Source organism: Dermacentor silvarum, chromosome 2 (genome assembly GCF_013339745.2).
Source record: "Dermacentor silvarum isolate Dsil-2018 chromosome 2, BIME_Dsil_1.4, whole genome shotgun sequence".
NCBI lineage: Eukaryota > Metazoa > Arthropoda > Arachnida > Ixodida > Ixodidae > Dermacentor > Dermacentor silvarum.
The window spans coordinates 73,488,092-73,513,674 of record NC_051155.1 but is presented as its reverse complement, the minus strand read 5'-3'; the positions used below and the strand labels follow the sequence as shown (position 1 = coordinate 73,513,674).

Sequence of the window (25,583 nt, the reverse complement as noted above, 5' to 3'; positions counted from 1 at the left end):
ACAAATAATCGTATCCTCGCACGAACCTTTTATAAAACACTAGATAGGCATGATTGCAATATAACGATTGCTGCTTTTATCCTGAGTTTGTACTTTATGACCTATATTTGAGCTTAAGCAGTACTATGTCAACTTTTTATATATATTGTCTACTTCCTTTGCTCGATGCAGTCGAATGTAAATGTGTCATTCTATTGTGACGTCTATCATTTTGTCGACATTTGGCGAAAAATTGCGTAAATGTCCTCAACACCCACTGCACCAATTCTTTTCATGTATCAAAGACGAAGAACTGATCGATGTTCTGATGATGATGCCAAAAGTACTTTGTTCAGCTCCTGTTATATACGTGAACATTTACCATCGTCACCCGCCATGGTTCAGTTGCTATGGTGTTAGGCTGCTGAGCACAAGATCGCGGGATCTAATCCCGGCCACAGTGGCCGCATTTCGATGGGGGCGAAAAGCAAAAACACCCGTGTACTTAGATTTAGGTGCACGGTAAAGAACCCCAGGCGGTCCAAATTTCCGGAGTCCCCCACTACGGCGTGCCTCATAATCAGATTGTGGTTTTGGCACGTAAAACCCCATAATTTAATTTGAGCATTTACCATCTTCTGTTGCAGTTTTCATGGCTGCTATCTCTGAAAAACAAGTTTAAGAACGTTCGGAAACGGATGCCACCTGGGTGTCCCGAAGTTGATGCGCAAAAGGAGAAAGTAAGATTGCGTAAGCTGGGTGACGGCTGTGATCAACAAAGCAAAATACCATTCCGCCGTGAGGTAATACATACGTATTTTCATGCACTAGGTTAGCAAGCACTTGTTTACAGGCAGCCATTAGCTGTTGCACAAAATATTTAAAAAATGTTTCATGTGCCATTAACGTGCATAAGCCTTTGTACGTTTAATTGCTCAATTCTATAAATGCTTCTTTTTTGTATTTTTTGGAAGTAAAGCACACACCTACTTCACTGTGATTTAGCAGTTTAGCCAGTTTGTAGAGTTCAGTTGCTTATTTATTTATATCTTGGCAAATGTTTAAAAATTGTTCTCATTTGGTAAGAGCCTCCAAAATTCAAATCATGTCAGAAAACTTACATATGTCATAATAATCTAACATGCATTATGTCCTCATGTGTTTCTGACCGTGTTACTTGTCAGCAGTCAAGCAGCTGTAGAGTGATGTTTTATGGTCGCATCACAGGCCTTTAGCTCTTAAATCTGTGTTGATTTCTATCTTGCGTTACACAAGGCTTGTAGCATAACATTTCATTATTTGAACAATGGACCACTGTTTTCTGTAAGGCATGAGTTTGGTGTACATACAAGCACTTGCCTAAACAAAATCAAAGTAAAATGTAGGTAGCTTGCACTTTAGTTACTGAAATAGTACATCATTAATGATTGTGGTAGGGGGGGAGCAAAAAATTTTCAGAGATACTGAAATGGTTGCTAAATGTTTTAGTCTGTGCCTGCACTTAGGGAGCACAGGCCAGCACTGACATAAGTTTGTTGCAGTGGCTAACAGTTTAAAGAGAATGGTTATAAAGAGTTCCTATGTGCCAACTGGGAATGTCTTGATTGTATTTTCAGACTGCTGTTTCCACTTCTTTTGAGATGGATCCAGTGTTTGTGACGGAGACCATAAATTTCATGAAAAAAGAGTTGTCAAATCCAAACCCAAGCATGGAAAAAGTCAAAGATGCCATGGATCGAACAACGCAGGCTAGGAGAAAGTGCCTAGAAGTGGATTCAATGAATATACAAGATTTCCTGAAGTTGTATCCAGCTCTGATGGTTGAAAAAGAAGTGAGTGTTCCAGTGGTTCAGTAGCATTTATACAGTTTTATGTGGCAATGACATTGAAGTAGCTTGTGTTTATTTAATTCAAGTACCATGTGTAATACTATTTACAAAGTGCTCTTTATCCAGTGTTGTCTGCGAAGTGCATTCTTTAGTGAAGTTACTTTTTTGTACAAGATTGTATTAAAAGTACCGTAAATTGCTATATGCCTTGGTGGTTCAAGGATGCGATTCTGGTATGTTCTGGTATGTTGTCAATTCAATCACGAGTCACATTAGTGCCAGTAAGTGTGAGTGCAAACGAAAGTCAGTGACGGTGAGTTTGAGCAGATGTAACAGTGAGTGTGAGCGGATGTATGTATATGAGTAAGTGCTTGTGAGGTGGGAGTATGAGCATGGCGTGCCAGTATGTGTGAAGGAACTATGATGCGAGTGGGTGGTGGTAGGAATGTGAGTGAGTGTTGGCAAGTGTGAATACATAGCCTACAAAAATATCAGTGAGTGAGCATAAGTGCCTGCTTACTCTGCCGACCTATATGTTTTATACAGTTCCGTATGCATATATGTGTGCAAAGGTGTTTCGCCACAATTTAATTCCTGACAGGTAAAAATATGGTATGGCCTACTTACTCAAAGAGCTATGCATACTATCCCATTCCAGTATTGCTGTTCTAAAAAAATCTGTCCATTAAACTTTTATCCTATACTGCTGTACATTTGTCTCGTGGTAGCATGCTGTGAGCAGTTTATGCTACTTTTATTCCTTCTAGACAGAATGCTTTGAAGGGGCTTGGCATGGTAGCCCAGTGTAATACTGTTGCAATGATGAGCTCGAGGCTGGAGCTCAATCCCGGCAGCATTTTCTAATGGGGGCAGAATGCAAAAACATTTGTGTACTGTGCGTGGGGCACATGTTTAAAAACCCCAGGTAGTAAAAATATGGACCCTCCCCTATGGCCTGCCTCATAATCAGATTGTGGTTGTGGCATGTGAAACCCTAGAATCTAATTTTTTAACGGCGTTTTCTATTGTGAAATGATTTACCAAATAAACCAGTAGTACTGACAGTGCATAGAACTGCGAGTGTCACAGGACACAGGTGCACAATTTCTTGCAGTTATGTTACCACATAATTTCACTTCAGCATGTACTGTAGCTGCTGGGGTTTTGAGTTGATATGGGCAAATTTTTTTATTCAGAACTGATAATATGCCTGAAATGGGAAAGTAGCAGCGAAGGTTTATCTTCTAAAACAAAGTTTATGCTTGTGTTCTAGATCTTGAATGAATGCAGCCGTCCGACATCCATTTCACCTGACGAGTCCCTTCTACAAGCACTTCGGCAGCATGCTGATGGAATTCTTCAAGCAGCGCAATACAAACGACCTGCATTGCCTACCTACACCTCAGTCACAACAGCCATAAAAATGTCACAAGGAATCTCCAAGAACTGTACGTTTTGGAATAACAAAATTTTACACTTCAATCAGGGGAGGTGTGTCGGCAGTGCGGTTTGCTGAAGTTCATTTAGAACTACACTTTAAATGAGCTCTTCAGACCCTTGTATTTCGTGGAAATATCCATTAATATTCAAGACACGTGAAGCAACGATTTGTAAAGACAAGTTCACTTGTCGAAATGTTGGCTTCTGCTTTCATCTTGTTCACGTTTTGCTCATGATACATAAAACTCATATTTATTGCATTTTCATGAGTATCTCTAAAGCACACTAACCTTTTTGTGGTATAGCATGTTATCAAACAATAAATTTTGATTGGCAAATTGTAAAAAATAGGTACAATCTATCATTACTAATAGCCTACATTGGCTAATGCAAGATTAAATGACTCATTTTCTTCTGTATATCCATTTGGTATGTGCCACTAGGAGTGTGCCCATATTTTGTCATTACTACAGAATGTGTATGCTCAAATGTGACACGGGAAGTACAGAATCCTTAAATGAAGCTAGATACGTGTAGCATTTAACTGTACGTACATCTGTTATCACCATTGCCTCTACAAGCTTGATAAATCGCCTTCACCGTTTTGATAATGCTATGTGCAATGCTCACACTATGCACCCGCCTGATTTGGTGTGTGCATTTTAGAAGAGCCTGTAAGCATTGTAATGCATGAATGTAAAAATTGCATGACTTGTGACTTGTATGGTAGATAAACAGATATTGTTTGCGGTTGCATAGGATGAAAGTAAAAAAAAATTGTGTGCATTGACGTTAGTTGCTTAAGATTTAATTAACACTGGTTGTATAAAGCTTCACTTCACATAGTTTCCAACATGTGCGTTGGATCTGCACAGTTTTTTGCATTCATATATGGCTCATTGTATCAGTAACCTAAATGTTTATGGACTACACATAGTACAGCTAAGCTATGAGATGGCTCCTTTTGCAAAGGAGTTCTGCCTAAGCCTTGCTTGTTTCCATATTTTAGGTGCAAGAGGAGTTGGTGCTCTCATTCTGTTGCCATTCCTCTTGAATGAACGTGGGGATGACATCTTTGCACCATTGGTAAGACCTCATATGCTGTAAGCATGCTTTCAGACAAACACAAAAAGAACAGTGAAGATGGTATCCTATTTGTTGGTCTTTTGAAAAGAGTATTTTTTAGGTTGTCGAAAAAAGTCTGTAGGGCTCTGATGAATCAGCAGTACAGCCGTTGTTGCGACTGATGCAAGCTGAATTTAAACTGAAGTTTTCTTTGTTGAAGCTCGGTCACTTTGTAGTTTATGAAAGAGATAGGTTAGATCTAGCCCAGCTACTGTTATAATTGTTCTTGCCATGTTAAGCTATGTGTGTAAAGCATACAATGCTAGGAGTAGATTATTTCCTGCTGAAATTCTTTTTTCTTTTTTTTCCTCAGTAGACTTGCTGCAAGCATTGGGCTTTCATTGGAAGCTAAATCGTTCTTTATGGTTTATTTGGTGACTGTTTCTAGTATGGCACTGGTGCATTATGGTTCTATCCTCGTCATCTACAATAGAAGATTATCTTTATAGAGCAAAAAAGTCTGAAGGAAAATCAGCGAAAAGAAATAGCAGACAGGTTATCTTTCTGCGCATTGCAGATATTGCCTCTGTGAACTACATTTTTTTACATAGGGATCCTGGGCGGAAGTAAAGGCAAAACTGTATGCCAAGTGTCAGAAGCACATCATATTAAATTAAATGGTGAAGTCTGTGTTAGCCAAACCTCAATTTCCTTATATGATGCAGAAATTGAATTGCCAAGCTTTATGTTGACTTCTTTTCATTGTCCCTTGCTATCGGGCACCATATATATGCAACAAACCTTGTTTCTAAATTAAGTCTCATAAGTGTAGAGCCTGCCTATCTGCTCTTTTGTGTTGCTAGTTTTTCTTTCACAATTATTTGTGCTACAAAGATGCATAGACCAAGCATCAACTCACCGAAAAGGTTATTGTGTTGGCTACTAGCTTGCAGCATAACCTTTTTTTTTCATGGCAGTTACTACTAGTAATAGACTGAAATCTTTAATATTCCATACAGCTAATGAACTCACCAAGAATTTTTATTTTGAATGACCAGCTGATTAAGACCCAAATTAAGTTGATTGATACAAGAAATTGCTTTCAGATCCATCTACTCAAATGGGTTAGATTTAGTTTAATAGAGCATAAGCATATCAAGCTCAGCATTTTTGATGACTGCAACTAATAAACATGTTCAAAACGTTTATCCACATGACATGTCTTGGCTTTCACTCTTTCAGAGACTTCTGATTTCCGAGACCATATTCACACAGGCCACTAGCTACCTAAAGAGCAGAATTTTCTTATTCTTGCAGATCATGAAATAATGATGCTGTGCAGTTTTTAAACATCTAAAGCACCTTGTCCTGGTTCATACTGTTCATACAGTCTTTATCATATACGTTTCCATCTGCCGTCCGTGTCAACTGCAGAAGTTATTTATCATATGAACATTCAGCTGTAGAATTAATGTCAACTTAGTTTTACATTTATGCGTTTTGCTTTAAAGCTATATTTAGATATGTGGACTTGTATTAGGAGGACAACACAAAAATGTTCTTTCTCTTAATGTGGGATCCAGATTTTAAAAATAGTATGTTTTCAACAAGGAGCTTCACTGAGCAATTATTCATTAAATAATTAAAGCTTTCCTTTAACATCTTTATTATTTTGTTGCCTAATATTTGATTTTTTTTTCTCAATCTTGATGTTCATGCTGCTCTTTCTATGTATGCAAGATATCAGGTTGGAAGAATGACCAAAAGAAAGGAACCACGAAATTATGCTACCTTGATTGTTTTGTTTGAACTGTACTGAGCCATGCTTCTCAATATTTTTAATTTTGTCAACGGTGTCCAACTTGATTTGTCTGCTACAGCGAACATAGAGGACATTTACACGGTCTAGAAACTGCATATGAATGCAACCAGTCAGAACTTTAGGCATTGAATTTGAAGCTTTCCACAGGCTAAAAAACAACGTACTCCCAACATTGCTTTCATGACATTGTTTCCAAATTCACGCACTTGATTAAAGGCACTTCGTAGACAGGCACGCTGCAGTAGCATATGCAGCAGAAGTTAGGTAGGCTCCGTTTATATGTCTGACTTTTTATCTTCACCATAATGTCAATTATTTTCACTCAAAGGCTGTTCTCATTGTGCAGGGATTATATAGGCCCATATTTCTATATGTATGTGGTTGCCATAATGCATGCTTTTTTTAAGGTTGACGGAAGGACACGCCCGTACCCAACATTGATCTTCACTGGCGATAACGTCATGTTCTCGGAAGGACTGAGTGTCACGTTCGAAAATGTGCAAATTGATGTGCTTGATGTGACGGCTGGTATGTCTCTGTTGTTTTCCATGTATTGGGCTTATAACATTGAGTATGTACAATCTGCTAAACAAACCTTCGCATTGCTTGAGCACCTGATGGGTATAAAAAGGACCAAGCTTTCAACTAGGGCTATTAAAGTGCTCACCAAGCTTAATGCATGCGCAGCTGAAAGACAGCAGTGAAGGGCTATCAAGGTGGTTAAATGCTCTTCTAAAATTGTTTCTGCATTTTAGCACACAGTTTGTTTTTTTCACTTGAAATTATTGGGCACTTGCAGAAGGAAAGAAAGTGCACAGTTGCTACTTTCGGTAGGGTGACAGCATGAGGTCCAAGTAGTGAAGTGAACAGACATACACTGTTCTTGCATTCTTTTTATTCACAGCAAGAAATTTAAGTAGAGCAAAGACTATCAGAAGCAATACCGTCAAAACTAAGTGTAGTGATCAAGACTAATGCGAGCCTGACCTTCTTAGGTTTGCAATCATGTAACCTACCGCAGAAGTATGGATAACTAGGTATTTGGTGCACTTGCATCGGGAAAAAACAAAGGCAGCATGACAAAGACAACACCAAAGTGAAAAGGACAACAGGACAGGTGCTGAACTCGCAACTAAAGTTTTATTTCACACATATCTCATTGTACTTTGACAAAAATAATAGAAGCAAGAAAACACACCAAGCGAACTAACTCGTGCATGGGCAGACAAGTGCAAAATATTCAAGATTGTAAACATCATCTAATATAATTAATAATATATCTCCTTTCAAGACAGAGCACTCTCGCTAGCACACATCACCATTTTGTGCGATCAACATGGCTTCTATGATTTCTTTTTTTTTCACACACAGTCGTATCTGTAAATTTTGATGTGCACACACAAGTGTCACATTGTGTAAACAGGTGTAACCAAGACATTCTAGTGGAAAAGCGTGCTCTCGCAACCTAGCATAACGCCGCAGTCCGTTTGGAATATATGCACTCTTGCAGGACAGTAGAGGGGAGTACACCGTGTTCACCCTGCATCAAACATAATTGTTCATGTGTTTCACTCTGCATTTGTAAGTTCAAGACATTTAACTGTGACCGAGCCTTCTATCAACTTCTGGGCATATCCTAATCCCTCTATCAGATGAAAATGGCCTGCACACCATATTTGTGACCTATGTTCTTTAGCCGTTGTGACATTTTATGAATATAGGACAGTACGAGGCTTCTGTATTTCTTCTGACCCTGTGTTAGTTTTTTTCGCATAGTTTTCACTTATTTGACTAGACTTCAGAAGTTCAAGCTATATTACTGGATATCCAGAATCTACCAGCTGCTGCACCTGTTGCTCAGACACTTCCCACATTAGATGTGCGCAAGACTTATTCAATGCGGCATGAAGGCAAGATCTTGGCCAATTCTGTTCAGAACTTTTAAGCGGTCTGATGTGAAAATTAGGGGAGAATTCACAGAGTGGGGTCAGTATTGCCACACAAATGGTCACAGAAGCAGACGTTGACATCTAAAGACCATGTAATTATGTAAAAATTTTTTTTTCATTTTGCAGTACGTTGACAACTGAATGAACAAACTCCTGTTTACCTGTGATATGCCAAAAAACAAGTTGAAGTTTTTGGATCTCGGCCTTTAATTTTGTAAGCACCATGTTTGTTGGCAGTACTCGTACTGCTCTGTTAAGTGTCCTAAATTTCACATCAGACCATTAAAAAGTGAAGATTTCAGTTGGTTAAACTGGCTTTCGTTCAGCATTGACGAAGTTCTGCACACATTTAATAAGGGAAGTGTATGAGCAACACCTGGTAGATTCTTGATATTCAGTAATGTTAAAGATGAGCTTGTGGAAAGCTAGTAAAATCGTTGAAAACTAAGGCAAAAAAAAAAAGCTGGCAGAAGAAAAGCAGGCTGTACTGTTTTAACATTGTTCTGCCCTATATTTGCGAACTGCCACATGTTGTAAAGAACATAGGTGGCAGATATGGCGTGCAGGTCACCTTATCTGCCAGAGGAAATTTAGAATATACCCAGCCATTGATAGAGGGCTCTTTCACAGTTGTACGTCTTGAACCTCTAAGTGCAATGTAAAGCATGAGCACAATTATGTTCAATGCAGAGTGAATGGGGTGCTTTCTCTTCCCCTGTTTACCACAAAAATGTATATGGGCCACATCTTTCTAGAAAATAAAACTAGTGAGTTCAGCACCTGTTCTCTTGTTCTCCCCTTTGAATTGCATCTTTCGTGCTGCTTTTTTTTATTCTGTAATGTAAGCTGAATCATGCTGGGAGCACATACTAAAACCCATGTTTTATTCGTAACACAAGTTCCTTTATTGCCCGCTATTGCTGTTCTTTGGCTTATGATGGTTATGAGGGGACAAATCTTTTCTAATTATACTGGGAATGGGAAAAACAGTGGTAAATTGTTAACATGTTTATCGGCGAAAAGGAATATCGCAGATATATTTATATATTTATGATCAGCATTGTCTTGGCGTTATTAAATTTTGGGAAAAAAAATTCTCACTTGCAAAAGAATGGCAATAGGGGCATTTCCAGCTGGGCTTTTCGGTTGTTCATCATTACCAGGAAACAGCACAGAAATCTGACGATAATGAAGAGAGGCACAAAGCGCTGTGGATCTCTTTTGTCTTAGTCAGACTTTTATGTTTTTTGGTAGTATAGAAACACCGGACATGATATTTTGCTTTTAGAATGCGTCCTGCCAGGGTGATCTGGTTTGCACGATTCTGTTGCTGTGTGGGTTGTCATGTGCAGGCCAGAATGTTCTTATCAAGATGCACCTGCAGGATTAAAACAGCCTCTCACTTCCCTTGTTCTTAGCTCCCATTTGGCCATGAATTACCACACATGGAAGTCCACCTTAATTTCGTTGCGACATAACAAGAGAAGTGCTTGTCCTTGTTTCGTTCTCAACCTCGAGTCGCCTTTTCACCGTTCACGTACCAACTATAAATCACAACTAGCCCAGTCAGCCACCTTCCTAATTCATTGCTTTTTTGTCATCAAGTGGTCGTACTACTGAAACGAGCTGTGGGTCGTACTATTGAAATGAGCTGTGCATAGTGTAGCTGTTCACTTCACTAATGCTCAATGTGAACTTTTTATTTATTGCTCCACCTGCCACTTTCTCTATCTTCTTTGCTCATATGTTGTTGTGCATCAACATACTGAAACTTGGTAGTCACCAAACGAACTGCTTTTATGTGTGCATCTTACCACAGAGAACTTGTGTCGTGTAATGTGATGACATTACTGTGCATTTGCATAAAAGTTACTCAAGGTGAAATTTTTATGTAACTTGAACTTTTTTATTGCTGTGGTAGTGCATTCATGTATTGTAACTTTGTAGTTGGCATGTCAGATGCTTATTGTGCCCTTTTCTATATCTGCAACTTACTACAGAGCTTTTGTTGCACATGTGATGATGCAACTACATTCCATTACTGCATTTGCATAAATGGTGTGTGAAGTGCACTTTTTCTTTTTGGTCCAACTTTCAACATTTTTTTTTCTCTAGCAATGCATCTTATTGTAACTGTAGTTGCCATGCAAGATGCTTAGCACCTGTTTTATATCTGCATCTTGCCACCGAGCTTTTGTGTTGCTGATGTAATAGTGCAACTGCAAAGCGTTGCTGCACTATTGTAAATGATGCTCAATGTGTGCTCTTTCTCTTGTGTAGCTTGCCACTTTTTTTTTATTTGCTGTGGCACTACATCGAGATAGTGTTGCCAGCAAGGTGCTTAGTGTGCCTCTGTACATCTAGATCTTGCCACAAAGCTTTCGTTTCATTCACTTGGGCACACTTTCTCTTGTGTGGCTTGCAACTTTTTTTTTGTTTGCTGTGGCACTGCATCCAGATAGTGTTGCCAGCAAGGTGCTTAGTGTGCCTCTTTACATCTACATCTTGCCACAAAGCTTTCATTTCGCTCACTTGGGGTTTCGCAGCTACATCACATTACGGTGTTTACATGCCTGATGTTCAAAGTGCACTTTTGCTGGATCTTGACACTTTGCTCGCAAATGGCAGAGCAACCGCATATTGTATTTTGTACTCGCCAGGCTAGTTGTTTAGTGTATATGCTTGTTTATCTGTGTATATTGAAATAGAGGACCTCATATTTTCTTGCCCTGTATTACAGCTAATTATAGGCTATGCTGTCTGTCGTGCCTCGTGGTGCTATTGGTATGGCACAACATTGCAGTAGTCATGCCAGTGCAAAGCTTGTACTTTTTAGTCTTCAAGTGCACATTATTTCTTGTTTCTTCTGCAAGTGTGCTTTTTTACAATTGGAGAACATGTGACTTTTCATTTGTTGTTTGCTGCAGTATATTGCAATGTTGAATTTTAATACATGCATATAGTGCAGTCTTTTTTTACACTGTGCCTTTTACCTCGTACCTTGCACAAAGTTAGTGCATATGATTTAGGTGATTTTGGTGCAATAGTTGACTGAACCACATTTTCTTAGCAGTACATGTGTAATTCATTCTTTCAGTCTTTCTTTACACTGTGCCTTTTACCTCGTACCTTGCACAAAGTTAGTGCATATGATTTAGGTGATTTTGGTGCAATAGTTGACTGAACCACATTTTCTTAGCAGTACATGTGTAATTTATTTCATTAGTCATTCTCACTTTGCAAAGTTGAACACAATTTCTCAAGGCTTTTCTCCTGTTCACAATACTTATAAACAATAGTTACTGACAATGCTCATGAGCTTTAAGCAAGAACTTTTTTCAAAGCCATTTTTTGGGCAGAGGGATTTATACATAAACATTTATATGCTTATTGAGTGAGAAAGTGTCTCGTCTAGTCATGTATATATGCCCTGTTAAGTAAAAAGTTATTTTTTATATATATCGTCCAATCAAAATTTCATTGGAACTGAAGATATTTCTGCTATTCTGACATTGAAAGAAATGTGTTTTGATCAATGCTGTGATATTTTTGTGCGTTAATAAAGTTTCCTCTAATATTTTTGTGTGTGTGTCTCATAAGTTCAAATAAAAAGTATGAAAACCACATTTATAGCTCAGTTGAAAACTGCAGACCATCATGTTTTGCATTTAGTACTATCCTGCAGTACATTCTTATTGCCATGGCTTTTACACCAATTCAGTGCTGTGCGCATGCTTCGGGGACACTCCTGCCCTTGTAAGGTTTTCTATATGCAATTTGTCAGCATTTGAAAGTTTGGCATTTTCTTGAACCTATGCCTCGTGTAGCTTCGGCTCTTCTGCTGTGTGCTAATAAGCAATGCCGTGTGGTTCTTGTGCTCAAGAGATGACTGTTCTTTCACACACAAAAAAATACTCATAAAGGAAATAGTGCATCACTGAGTATGGTGGCCTTGCAGAGCGTTGCTAGCTTTGGCATATCTTCTTTGTGCCTATTGATAAAACAAGTGCCTGGAATATTTGCTTGGTTCGTTTCCAGTTCAGCAGTAACGGCTGCCACAGCTGAAAAATTCTCACAATTTACTGTCAGTGATATGCTTCTTTATAGTTTTGATCTGCATTTTTCATTTTCAGCATGCATTGTGGTCACTGCTTGCATTTATTCCTTCTAGTCATGCGATGAGTTAATATCAGTAATCTACAGGTCTCGTCAAGTGAAAGTTCCCTTGCAGGTCGTCGAGAGACATATAGAGTTATCTTTTTTTTTGGGGGGGGGGGTTTAGGCCATTGTCAGCAATGTTGACCTGACTCATTTTGAGGAGTCGCTCGACAATGTTGCAAAGAGTCAACTGGCTCATTTTGTGGAGTCACTTGACAGTGTTGTCAAGAGTCAGCTGACACATTTTGAATGGTCACTTGACATTCCAGTTAGTGTCACTTGACCCACTTAGAATAGTTACTTTATTCCGTTCTCAAGAGTATTTTGACTTCCATTCAAAGGTCACTTGACACTCTCAACAAGTCATCTGACTACCTCAGCAGTAGTTACGTGACCCTTTAGTTAAGAGTTCTTGTGATCCTTATAAGAGTGTCCAGGTGACTATTACAACAGTAGTCGGTATGACTATTGTGTAAAGAGTTATTCAACCACCTTTTATACAGCACAGATAGTCTTGGGACTCTTTGCCAAAAGGTAGTTCGGGTGTCTCCCCCAAAGTGTGTCGTTATGTGACGAGTCCAGACTCTTCGAAAGGAGTATGGGATACTCTTTTTTTTCTTAGTGTGTGGCGTGATTGCAGTTGTCGGTTTTAAGGCAACGAGGTAACACCATCTCTTTTTTTAAAAAAAGCACGGGTCTGGAATTAAGGCTATGAGTACACCATCGAATTCAGCGGTTTGCATCTTCCTTCTGTCGTCCTCGCCAAGCATATTCATCCACTGTTATGCTGTCTACCACTTCACCCAGTGAACTGTCTTGATGAATGCACGTACTTCAGGCCGACCTCACTGTGTCTTTCATATCATTGATTTTCTTTCTCTCTCGGTCTCTCTCCGTGTCGCATGGGCAGCGTGCACTTCGCCGGATCACCGCGAACGAGGAAGGATGCCGGGACGCAATCAGAGAAGGCGCATCGGCCGTGTTCTACCTCCTGTGACGGGTGACGGCCACTCCATGTGGAGCACCGCTTCGCACTGGCCGGGTCGTGCGGAAGAAGAAAATACACCTGCAAAAAAGGACAGCGTCGAAATCGACGCTGCCACGCTCGTCGACCGAGTGTCCAGGATCGCGTTCCCCACGGCGTTTGTCCTCCTCAATATTGTGTACTGGTCGTTGCTTTTATTCAACCGCAAAACTACATAGGCTGAGTAGCTACTGTAAATGAGCTTAGGTTGAGGCCTGCAAAAATCAATTCCTCGCGCACGTCTTGAAATACGTTTCTATCCGAGCACGGAAAAACACGCAGACCCAAAGTAATATTTTGGAATCTAAATGACTCGAAGTTTGGCTTAACAAGGTAGCAGCAGTAGCAGTTGACACCAGAACAGCCTCGTCGCCTTTAGCTGTCGGCGACACGGGCACGAAGGCGATGTACGATGTTTCTCGAGGGAAGGATATTGATAAGAAGCGTGTGCACATCGCAGTACGACACATATCAGAATGCATTTAGAGCTTCTGTATTCCTCGAGTCACGGCAGCACAAACCTGTTCGGTGGGATTGGCCAAGAGAGGCCACATACTCATTGGAGCACACCCAGTTGCGCACATCCAGGGACCCAGGCTGCAGCGGCCAGCTCTCGTGAAATGGGGGAAGCAGCAAAGAACGCTGTGCTTTAAAATTTTGGCTTGCATGTGACTGCAGATTTATATTGCTTTACGAGCTTGACGACATCCAACGTTTTTAACATAAAGTTGGTTTGAATCTGCATGGCGTCCTGCAAAATATCAAGTAAATATTTGGTGAATGTTTCCGCTACGACGCTGTGCGCGGATGTTGCATCCTTATTGGCGTATGATCTGGGAACATCCCACATTGTGATATTCATAAATTTTTATGCATTCCGGGTTTCGACTATCTTTTCACGATGACTTGGTAGTAAAGCACCTTTAGCCGAGTCATTTCAAACCATCACGCGCACCAGTGCGTTACCACAGACCGAATAAATATTAAAAGAAAGTTGACTGGGGCTCACACGACATGGTAAAGGAATACGTCGTCAATGTTTGGAATGCTCCCAATTTGTTATTGTCGTGAATTTTTCCCCTTACGTGAAATGCAACCTCGGTAAGAAAGTATTCAAGGGTGTCACTGATGTTGAATCAATTTGCTTTTGGACAAGACTGCAGCATATGAAGTATTACCGTCTTAAACGACGTTGTCGTGTAACAACGGGTCTGTAGTGAATTTTATTTTACGCAAGCCGTGGATCACGGATGTTAGCAAACCGTAGCTATTCAAGCCCTCGAGGTTGCGCTGCTATTGTTGCTGTTGCATTGACAGAAATTTAATTAGATACTCTCTACGTATCTATCGTGAAAAGAGAAGAGCGGAAACACAGGATGTGGCGGCAGTACCACAGACACGACGAAAGGCAAGTCGTCAATGGCCTAAATTGGGCACCGAGGGAGAAAAATGAGGGTCGGAGGTTGCAGCATTTTCATCTCCAACGTAGGTCAAAATCGTCGACCTGAAGTGCAAGGCGCGAAACAGCGACGGACAAAGAGACAATCGCAGACCTTGTCCGTCGTCGTATGCGCCCTTTGCACTTCAAATAATACTCAAACAACAAGCCCAATTATCCATCCTAACAACAAAATCGTCGCACCCAAAACCTACTAATTTTAAGCACGAAAGTAATTGCTTTCCAAGCAAGGCTTTGCAGATGTGCACACGCCACGGCATAGATGGCACGAATTGGGAGACATCTGAACTACGAAAGCTCCATGCATTCAAGCACCGACAGGAAATCGGAAGTGGGAGATGGATGTCTGAGGAAATGATATAAAAAACTGGATTTAAATGATACCATTCGTTTGAAAGAAGACCTGCCATGTTGATAAAAAGGTATTTCTAGGACTCTACACGTGCAGTTCAGTTTTCAGACGAAACCGAAGGACCGATATTTTGTAGTTGACGAAGGTCAGGCAATCTTGAAAAATCATAATTTATTACCGAAAACGTGTTTCAAGTTATTTGCAGTTCCGTGTTCCTCAACTCTTCGAAATGGTTCCAGAAAATTTCAACAGCATCAGCCCGGTAATAAATTTATTTGTATTTGATTTCAACTAGCATTATTTAACCAATTATTGGCACTTTGCTGTAGATATGTAGGTAGGTATTTAGGTTCCTGTCTCACCTCGTTTTAATAAACAGAACACAATGTGTGACCAATGCTGTAATCGAACCTATGCCGTCGATAGAAGTCGACAACGCAGCCCGGTGCTCTAACCGTTAGGCCATCATAGCTTATACTTATTAATTAAAGCGAAGCTCTCTTGCGAACCCCCCTGCGCCTCTCTCTTGCTGAGCGTGGCTGCCACGTGCTTCTGCTGCTGCTGCTCGTGCGTTCTCGCCGAATAGCTCAAACTCGGCTGCGGGATGGCGGAGCCATCTAGGAGCGGTAACACTACTTCGCTCGCAGCAATGGAGGGTGGAGGAGGGAAAGCGGGCCTGCGCAAGCGGGTCGGCCGCTGAGACGCGGACGCCCAGAGCCGCGATGATACTGGAGAGTGGGCACCACAGGAGATGGCCTCAGGTTGCGCATGCGTCGTGGCGTTTGGCAGCCGCGTGGCCCGTCGCATCTGTGCCTCCATGGGGAGGTCGGGTACTCCAAACAAATGGGGCAGAAAGGTTCAGCGCCAAACACTATAGTGGCCACCACGAATACATGTGATTAACCGTTATATTGCAGATATGTGTTTTGTTTACAAATCATTGTATTTTCACTATAAAGTACCCAAATAAAGCATTCGGTTTCACTTTGCACTTACATTAAGCAAAACCAAACACATGTTCCAGCACTCCCTGTTCTTTTAGGGAAAGCTTTGCTGCATATAGATTCCAACAGAGCACGTTGGCTCGGCGGCATTTTTTTACCTTAGCAACAATACGCACACACGTACAAAGCAGGTCACCTGGTGCTAAAAAATAGTAAACCATTTGGCTAGACTGTACTAAGTAAAAATCAACCCAAGCACTACGTACAGATGGTTAACCAGTTAACCAGCGAAGCTGAAAAGTGCGGCCCCGGTGTTTATCACTAGGTTAATCCCGACGGTTCATTAAACGACGGCTTGGTAGGCTGCCGGATCCCCGGTACGCAGTTGTTGCTTGCGCTCGGCCACCCGGGCCTGTTCTCGTGCCTGGACTGCTGCATAGGCACGGCGAACACGAGCTCTCTCACAGTGCTGCTGTCGGTGCTGTTCTTCGTAAGTCACCTGCTGTTCGGGAGTTCGTATGATGCGTGGCCTACCCACGCTGAAGTCTCACAGAAACTGCTGCCCGCGCGCTCGGTTGCGACGCAGAGAACAACGTCACTGACGGCACAGCCAATGGCGCGCCTCTCTTTCTCTTTTACGTGTGACAAGGCCACCCGGACCTCTTCGTTTCCTGTTCGCCTGTTCGAAGGGTAGTTCAAGGGCACGTTACAGATCCCGGAGCCAACCACCCGGAGTCCACAGGAGTATGAGCCCCCAACTCCACCAGGCTATGGGCCTGGGGTGTACGTAAACTTTTTAGGTGCTGCTTCGCAGAGCTTGCAACGACGCGGGCATTCCTAACATCCATGCGTGATTTCCCCACACTGCTCATACAAAAAACCGTCATCATGTTATCCGGCGCTTCGCTTGCGTCTGCGCATGGCAAGAAACAAATATCGAAATTGCTTGTCGACACTTCTTTTCCAGAGTTCGTCTGCGAACGTCCCGACACTGGAACACGGAATCATGGCAATCCAAAAATATTTGCTTAGTAGTTTCAGGTTTATTGCATATCATACAGTTAACATACATCGGAACACGGAAGACCTTGCTTTGTAGCCATGCTTCACAGCGAGAGTGCCAAAATGCAATTCAAAAAGAAAGGTTCTCGCTCGAGATCCTAAAACGATTTTTCCCCCACATGTAACAGCATACTATGTTCAGGTTCTAAGCTATTACTTTGTGTGATATACAGGCTGCGGCAAAAAAGAAAAAAAACATCAATAAGGTTGCGATATAGTTTGTGGTCTCTATCCCACTGTGTTCCACCGGGAATATTGCAGACAACCACGTGGGTCCGAAGATCCGAGTTCTTATGGGGACGATCAGCTCAGCCGCATATGTTTCGTGTGCACGAGGTGGACGCTCGTTCAGTCTCCACTGGCACCGAGACAGAGCTCCGCAAGGAGAACGCCCAGACTACAAGGAAAGCGTTTATTATTCGACTACATTGGCGTTGACTAACTGTTACACCCTACCTGCGCGGTACGTATGAGCCGGAGCTTTCTAAATTCAAGGGTGGCAAAACAGTATCAGAGAAATGTCACAGTTTCGCCCGAAAGGGGAAGCATTAATTGCGAGAGCAATTTACAAGTAGAGAGGTATACGGAGTGAGGATAGCAGTTTTATCGGCTGCATAAACTTGTACACATTGGCTTACTAACTGAATTAACAATCATGGTGTCAGCGCGCACAAGCAAACACACTCGATGACCGCAGAACAGCATTGTCAAAATGCTGGCGTGAGCAAGCGGGACTGCAGCAGTGACCAAACGTTCGTGCATTCTATCGCTTGAACGGAAACAGAGCGGCAAAAGCACAGCGCATACAAAGGTCAGAGCCGTGTGGAGATCGCTTTCAAGCTACGGTGCGCGCGACAGCCCTAAGCAGCGCAAAGTGCAAGTACGCAGTTGCTGGCAGAGTAGAAGCCACGCCGCCTCCCTCGCGCGCTGCTTTCCCGCGTACCTCCTTTCGCGTGGGAGATTTAGTCGACAGTTCCCCTTGCGCCCGGTCGCAAGATACGCATTTAGGGCCACACCTCCTTCCCTCCCATCCCCCCATGGACTTTCGCAGGACGGAATACGTCGCGTTTGCTCTCTGCCGTGCGTTCACTCTCCGTGAAAGCGCGCGTCCCTCGCGCGTTTTCACTCGCACATACTGCGCGCGGCGACGATTTTAAAGCCGTTGAACTTTATACGGGACCTCACGGCGACGACGATGGCGGCGACGGCAGAAATGCGCTTGGAGTGTCCATATAATTGCAATCACAATAAAACGCTGTAACACGCCACTATACGGCTCCCAACTACCGTGCTACAAAGGCAATGTTCCTTCAGCTCTATATAGCCTCCGAGGGCGACCCCGCGCAGTGAGCCAGATCTCTTTGGCGTAGCCTCAAGAACAGGAGCAGCGAATAGGTGTGCGCCCACCTCGGGTCCAGGACCCTCGGGGGGGCTGACCAACAAAAGTGCCGACTGGCAGAATCGGAATTCATTACGCACCGTTCAATTCGCTGTCCAAGAGCTCGTCCCCGTGCCCCCTATGCCCCGGTAGGCTCGAGCCGTTCTTCCCAAACAGACCAAACAGGTTAGCCGCAGGTCTGCTTGGGGGCCGACAGCAAAAAGTGTTTTATGGTCCCGATGCTTTAGGGCACCCTCGGAGGAAAGAGAGAGGGAAAGCAGCGGCCCGCGTGTGCGAACTTTGAATGGGCCTATGCCCAAAACGTTGGGCGCTCCGTTGCGGCTCCTATGACGCCGCAACGAAATGGACGAACGCAATTACGCTAGTTTCTTTCGCGTTACAGAAGACAGGATATTAATTCGTGAATATAATTTCAGTAAAGATAATGACAGAACAATTTCCCTCAAAAAACTAATTCCTGTTGGTGTTTGTTCATTTCGTGATGAAACCACCCACTCAGGCACGGATTAACCTTATCTTGCTTGAATAACAGTACTCAAAAATACGTCCCTTTGATCCCATAAGAAAAGAACTTAACAATCTGTGACAAGAATAAATGTGTTAGTCCCAATTCCCAATTCTTCACTGAATGAAATAAGTTACACCGGCTAGTTTTATGCCGGCTAGTTGAACATTCACGGGTGGATCATAGCCAGAAAATTCGAGATCGAGAGAACAGAAGTAACACTGCTGCTTATGGTGACACATATCTTTCTCTACGACGATACACGTGTGGGATCGACTACCGGCCGCTGCACTTGTTACCTCGCGCCCGATTATATTCTACTCATCACTGCAGGCGGTAGACATGTCTGGATATAAAAGGGAGGGAAAACGATAAAAGTAAATAGAGAAACGCTTGAGCAGCCACGCTATATTCCCAGAGCTTGTCCAATTTTTGTTTTTGGTTCGAATAAACCTTCACTGCTATTAACGGGGTTAACTTTCTCTCAGTGTGTGTGTACCTTGCTGTACTCATATTTTTGTGACGTGAAGCGCTATTCAATTTATTAGATAGTAATTTTGTAATCTTTCGGGTTGTTGGCTCAGCGAGTGCAATTGCTATATCAAACTGGTGATTTTTTTGTACGTGATGTTGTGTATTCTCTGAGAATTGTTCTACGAATTTTAATTTTTTATGGTGTGCCTGCAAGTTTTGCGCATACCTGTTACCCCCCCCCCCCACTGTTTTGCCGATGAGGCGCTGTCGATATGACATAAATAAACTGATAAATAAATAAATTGATAAATAAATAAATATACCGGAAACACTCTATGAAGTTTCTATTGAGATATTCTTCCCATGCATAACACTTGTAGTACAAAAAGCTATTTTGTAACGAAGAACAAAATGTAAATACCAGCTCTTAAGAACATCAAAAAATGATGCTCACCCCACTTTTTTGTCTGAACGTTAACTATTTTTGTTTCTTAGATCCGATATTCTGCACTGTCGCGATAACATTGCATTGTCGCCCCAAGGTATTTTCAAGGGACAACGCGCCCATTCATTTTACTAAAATTCTTAGGTGTGTGTGGCCAGCTGCCGTAGTATAAGACTAAGCACTTATTCCTGCTCAAAGCACTTCCAGTAGAGGCGTAAAAAGAAACAGCCTCTTTCATAGTTTCATCGACACCCTCTGTATCTCTGCAAAATATTACCAAGTCATCGACATAAGCCAGAACTCTATAGTCTCAATTCCGGAATAGTGAAATACACGAATGGACAAGCTTACAAAACAGCTCTAAATACAAGACAAACAAAAGAGGGAACCACAGCATCCTTGTTTTTACTGATGAATCCACTTTTCTACTGGCGCCTAATTTCCTAATAATTATTATCCTCGCTGGACAATTTTCGCACAGCATTCTTAATCCATCTGTTACCGCTGCACAGGCGTTAAAACGCTCTAAAAGCATAGAATATGACAACATAGACAACTTTAGCAAAAGATTTTTCACGATCTAATTGCATCATAGTGGCTCGGCCCTCTTTTTTATCACAATATTCTAGTGTGGGCCTTGGAATATGTGCATCGCAAATCATTGTCCTGCCCTTGTTACAGCATGTCTCAAGGAGGCCCACAAGTTCTTTGATCTCAGCTTGCAATCATCGCTCGAGTAATTCAGTGTAAATATTATAGTTCGTATTTTTTCAAGCTTATAGGTCTGTACGTATGTTTGACTCACAGGGCGGAGTCTCTTCGCTAGTTTTGTTTTTGATCGCTATGCCTTCTGTCGAAAAGAGACATGGAAAACAAAAATTCGGATTATCGCCTTTGATATATTACTACTGGACTGGAAAAACTTTATTTAGGTCCTGCAGGACGTGCCTCTAGAACGTAGCGGGTGTCCCCCACGTAGGGACCGACAGGGAATACCTGGCGGCCACTTCTTGGGCGATAGATTACTACCACCTTCATTTTTCTCACACACATATTATTGAACTGGGACAAAAAAGTGGAAATAAAGAAAGTTAATTATTTCTCACTGTTGATTTACCTCTCGCTCTCAGTCACCCTGTGCACGTAATTTGATCGTTTTTGCGCCTGCGCAAGCGGTGTCGCGCTGCGGCATTTTCAAAATCATTTCTTTGCTTTTGTGGCTCGGTTTATTGGTTTCTCTCGTTAGATGCTCTGCTCCGTTCGTAAGCTTCACGTCTGTAGGCATGAAATATCCCTTTTGGAGGCTGCTTTAGTGGTTCAAGGTTGCAAAGCAATGCCATTGTCCTCGCTTCCTTAGCAGATACGACGCGAGCCAATAAGTGCACCCACTCCCGGAACAATTCTGTCTGCCCCGTTCGGTGGTGAAAGAACTCCAGCATAAATATTTAGCGCAAGGTTCACTAGCTTTCTTTGACACGGAAGTTGAGAAGTTGTTCTTTCTTGCTCTGAGATATCGCGCTAATTGAGCTAGAACGTTATCACTATCCCGTGCTGACGTTTATTGCGTGTGCGTTTACACCACGTGCTGTCTGCGAGTGGGAAAAAAAGAGACCTTGTCATTTTTGTGGAGAGAGAGAGAGAGAGAAAGGAGAAGGGAAAGGTAGGGAGGTTAACCAAGGACGTGCCCGGTGGCTACGCTACGCTTCGGGAGAGGGAAGGGGGAAGAATGGATAAGGAGCGAGGATGCAAAAAATAATAAAGAGTTAGTCATTCACACAGTCAGTCACAGAGGAAGGTCCACTGTCACAAGCGCTCATACAGTCCAGTCTCCTTCAAGAAGCGAAAAAGAGCTTTTGTGGCCTTTCGCTTGCAAGAATGCGTAGGCCAGGGACCCAGAATCTTTTCCTCTGAGAGCACTCTGCTATCTAACATGCTGAGTTGAGCTTGAAGAATCCGTCGTTGAGCGTCAAAAGCTGGGCAATGACACAGAAGGTGCTCTAGCGTCTCGTCGCACCCGCACAAATTTCATGACGCAGTGTTAGCCATTCCTAAAAGGAATGAATAGGTATTTGTAAATGCGACACCCAACCACACGCGACACAGTAAAGTTGCTTCGCTATGGGAGAGTCCAGGTGGCAGGCGAAGTCGCAATTTAGGGTCGAGAGAATGCAAGCGTGAGTTGCTGAAACCTGGTGAATTCCATCTTAGAAATGTTATGTGGCGAGCAAGTGATTGAAGTTGCCGCGCAGCGTCCGTTCTTGAGAGTGGTATAGGCACTCGCTGATGTTTTTGATGAGCCGAGCGAGCAGCTTCATCGGCGCTGTCGTTGCCAACAATTCCGCAGTGGCTGGGCAACCACTGAAATACAATGTCGTGTCCTTTCTCGATCGCGTGGTGATGAGCTTGCCTTATTTCGTACACTAGCTGTTCGTGCAACCCGTGACGTAGGGCAAAATGCAGAATTTTTAGGGCTGCTTTCCAATCGCAGAAAATGGCCCGACGAATTAGTGGTTGCTGGATCACGTAATGGATTGCACCTTGAAGAGCCGCAAGTCCTGCTGCGGTCGACGTGGTGGTGTGAGAGTATTTAAATTGCAAAGAGGCGGAGTCCGATGGAACAACCACTGCTCCGGTAGAGCTGTTGGAATTGGTGGAACCGTCCGTGTAAATATGTATTCGGTCAAGATAAGACTCGTTTAGGCAAAGCAGGGACAACTGCTTCAGGGCTAAGGGTGACAGGTCTAATTTCTTAGCCATCCCAGGAACTGAGAGGCACACGTGAATTTGCCGGAGACACCACAATGCCGATGTTGCGCGTTTTGAAGGCTTGAAGCTAGAAGGTATCGACTCGTGTTGTCTCGTCACAATACTACAGTATGTAGCCTGTGGTCGTCGCGCTAGCAAACCGGCTAAACGGTGTAATGGTAGTCGTGAAAGGTGACTAAAGTGCGCTCTTAGCGTCTCTGTGACGATATGGGTGGTGATCGAGTGCCCCTGTGCAGTGACAATCGTCGCAGCTGTCGAAGAACATCTCGGGAGGCCAAGACATGTCCAAAGTGCTTGGGCTTGTACGCTCTGTAGTGCAAGGAGATTAGTCATGCATGTCTTCAACAAGAGTGGAAGACTGTAGTGAAGAAATTCGAGAAATAGTGCCGTGTATAGCTGTAACAAGGAGCGCACGGATGGTACCCACGATTTTCCAGCTATGAACTTAAACACATTCTCTATACAAATAAGTTTTTCTTCATGTAGGAGACATGGGGGCTGCAGGTGAGGGCTCGATCCACAATAACGCCTAAAAACGTGTGAGTTTTCTTATATGCAATTGAGTGGCCCTCGATGCACACCGGGTAGAAAGACATCGGTTTTTGTGTAAATGCCCCTAGTACACATTTTTCCGTAGATATTGTCAGACTTTGTCGGTCAAGGTATGCCACTATCAGGGTTGCTGCTTTCTGTATTCTATCACGTACTTGTGGCCGTGTCACGCTGGACGTTCAGATGCAAATATCATCTGCGTAGAGCGAGACATTGGCTGTCTGTGGCAGCGTTTCAGTAAGCCCCACTAGAACGAGGTTGAAAAGAGTCGAACTCAACACTCTGCCTTGTGGGACACCACGACTGGAAATATATCAATTTGTCGGGCCATCTTCTGTAAGAACAAACACCGACCTCCTTGAGAGATAGCTCGTAATCCATCTGAAAACGTGGCCACCAAGTTTTGCAGCCTCAAGAGTGTGGAGAATGACTTCGTGGGTTACGTTGTCGTAGGCACCTTTTACGTCTAAGAGAGCCACAAAGAGACGCTTCGTAGCTCTTTGTTGCTGCACGGAGGTCACAAGATCAATGACGTTGTCTATTGAAGACCGTCCACGTCGAAAACCAGCCATAGCATCAGGGTAGATGTTATAGTATTCAAGGTACCACTCAATACGTGTCAGCAACATCCTCTCTGTGACCTTACCGATGCAACTCCAGGCTTCAGTAGAGGCACCAGTCGGCTACACTTCCACTCATCGGGGACTATGCCGTCAGGCTAAGATTTATTGAAGATATCCAGAAAACAGCATTGCGCTGTTGAACCCAAGTGCCTTGAGGCAGCGTAGGTCACTCCATCGGGACCGGATGATGACGACCACCTGCACATAGCCAAAGCCGCTTGCATGTCTTCTGTAGTAAAACGCACTTCGATACTTTGATCTCTCGCGACAGGGACGTCATGTAGCGAGAGGTCCATTAGTAGAACGATGTCACCAGTAACCTTTGCACAAAAACCACCAGCTACTTCAAGCTCTGGTCGACTTTGATGCAGAGCGGGTGCTGTGAAGGGACGACGTTGTTGTGGAAGTGATCAAAAACCCTGAACAGTTCTCCACACGGGGGATAACGGCTTGCGAGGATCCAGGGAATCGCAGAAGATCTTCCACCGTCGGTCCTGAAGTTTGTTCATCTCACGCTGAATTTTCTTCTGAATGCATCGGGCTTCCCTCAAGTCATAAATGGACTTAGTACGCCTATATCGTCTCTCGGCCCGCCGGCGGATCGCACGAAGCCTCTCCAGTTCTTGGTCAAAATCTGTGCGTCTTGTCGATGGTGTATACGCCCGCGTAGAAGCCTGCAGAGCTTGTATAATAATGTCTTCAAGGGGCTCTGGATGTTCATGTCTGCAGTTGTCCTCGATCGAAAGTTGGTACGGTTGCCACTCAATCTGTCTTAACAGCATAGGCGAAATGGAACTGTCAAAGCCTCTGAAAACGATGCAGGTAGGCATATGGTCGCTGCCATGAGTTTCAATGTCTGGGAACAATTGAACTTTAGAATATAAACTACGAGACACTTATGTCAAGTCCAAACAGCTACTGTAAGTCTCTCCTCGCAGATAAGTCTGGCTGCCATCGTTTAAAACTCTCAGTCCGCGCTCGGCAGCGAGATCAACTAGGCTCATGCCTCGTTTATTAGTCCAGAAGTTTCCCCAAAGTGGATGATGGGCGCTAAAGTCATCCATGATTCTCGAAGGAGCTGGAGCTTTCGTGAGCATATCATTTAATCTCTGTCGATGAAGTCGACGTGATGGTGATAGGTAGGCGCCTATTAGCGTGAATAAAACCTTCTTCTTTTTGACACGGAGAAATAGGTAATGATTGTCGTCGTGAGGCTGCACGTTTTGTCGAACATATGTGAGCCCCTTGCGAATAAACACAACTTGACTTCGTGGCGGTGGCGTGAACGAGCGCTCTGGGGGCAAAACTACTTGTTTCTTTCTTGGAAGTGCGCCGTCGACGGGAGCGTCGACGGCGGTTTTGGTAATGATGTGCGAAAAACATTCGGCCTGGCTGCAGGTAAACTTCCCTTTAATTTTTGTTGCGACAATTGATTTGCCCCGTATTGTCGCAGTTAGTCATGAACGTGTCAATTTTTGTTCATTGTGGAGAAAGCACGAAGAGGACAGCCACACAGGTAAAAAAGAACACAGGACAACCGCTTCTCTTGCCCCTTTTTTTCTCTGTCATCATCCTCTTGGCGCTGCCGTCATAAACTTGAACAACGTTAACACGATATTTGAAACGTGTGGCTTACTTCCCGAACATAATATGCTGGGCCACCGGTTTGTTTGTTAGTTCAATATGCGAGCACACAGGGCGACACGACCTTTCATTTAACTTCGTTTTGTACAGTG

The 25,583-nt window shown here is 43.1% G+C and overlaps 2 protein-coding genes across 3 annotated transcripts in view; one reads left to right on the top strand and one right to left on the bottom strand.

The window, feature by feature from the left end:
- The window catches only part of LOC125943062 (uncharacterized), a 104,740-nt gene that overhangs the window by 7,525 nt on the left and 71,632 nt on the right, over window positions 1-25,583 (bottom strand). The gene's annotated exons all lie outside the window — the stretch shown is intronic.
- The window catches only part of LOC125943063 (uncharacterized), a 108,204-nt gene continuing 83,282 nt past the window's right edge, over window positions 662-25,583 (top strand). Inside the window, exons 1-4 of one of the 2 annotated variants that reach the window (XM_049661399.1) lie at window positions 662-782; window positions 1,596-1,811; window positions 3,082-3,256; window positions 4,258-4,334. In XM_049661399.1, the coding sequence (XP_049517356.1) occupies window positions 678-782; window positions 1,596-1,811; window positions 3,082-3,256; window positions 4,258-4,334 (573 nt within the window). In that variant the 5' untranslated portion in view covers window positions 662-677. The remainder of the gene's footprint in view (window positions 783-1,595; window positions 1,812-3,081; window positions 3,257-4,257; window positions 4,335-25,583) is intronic. The other variant, XM_049661400.1, reaches the window with a different exon arrangement.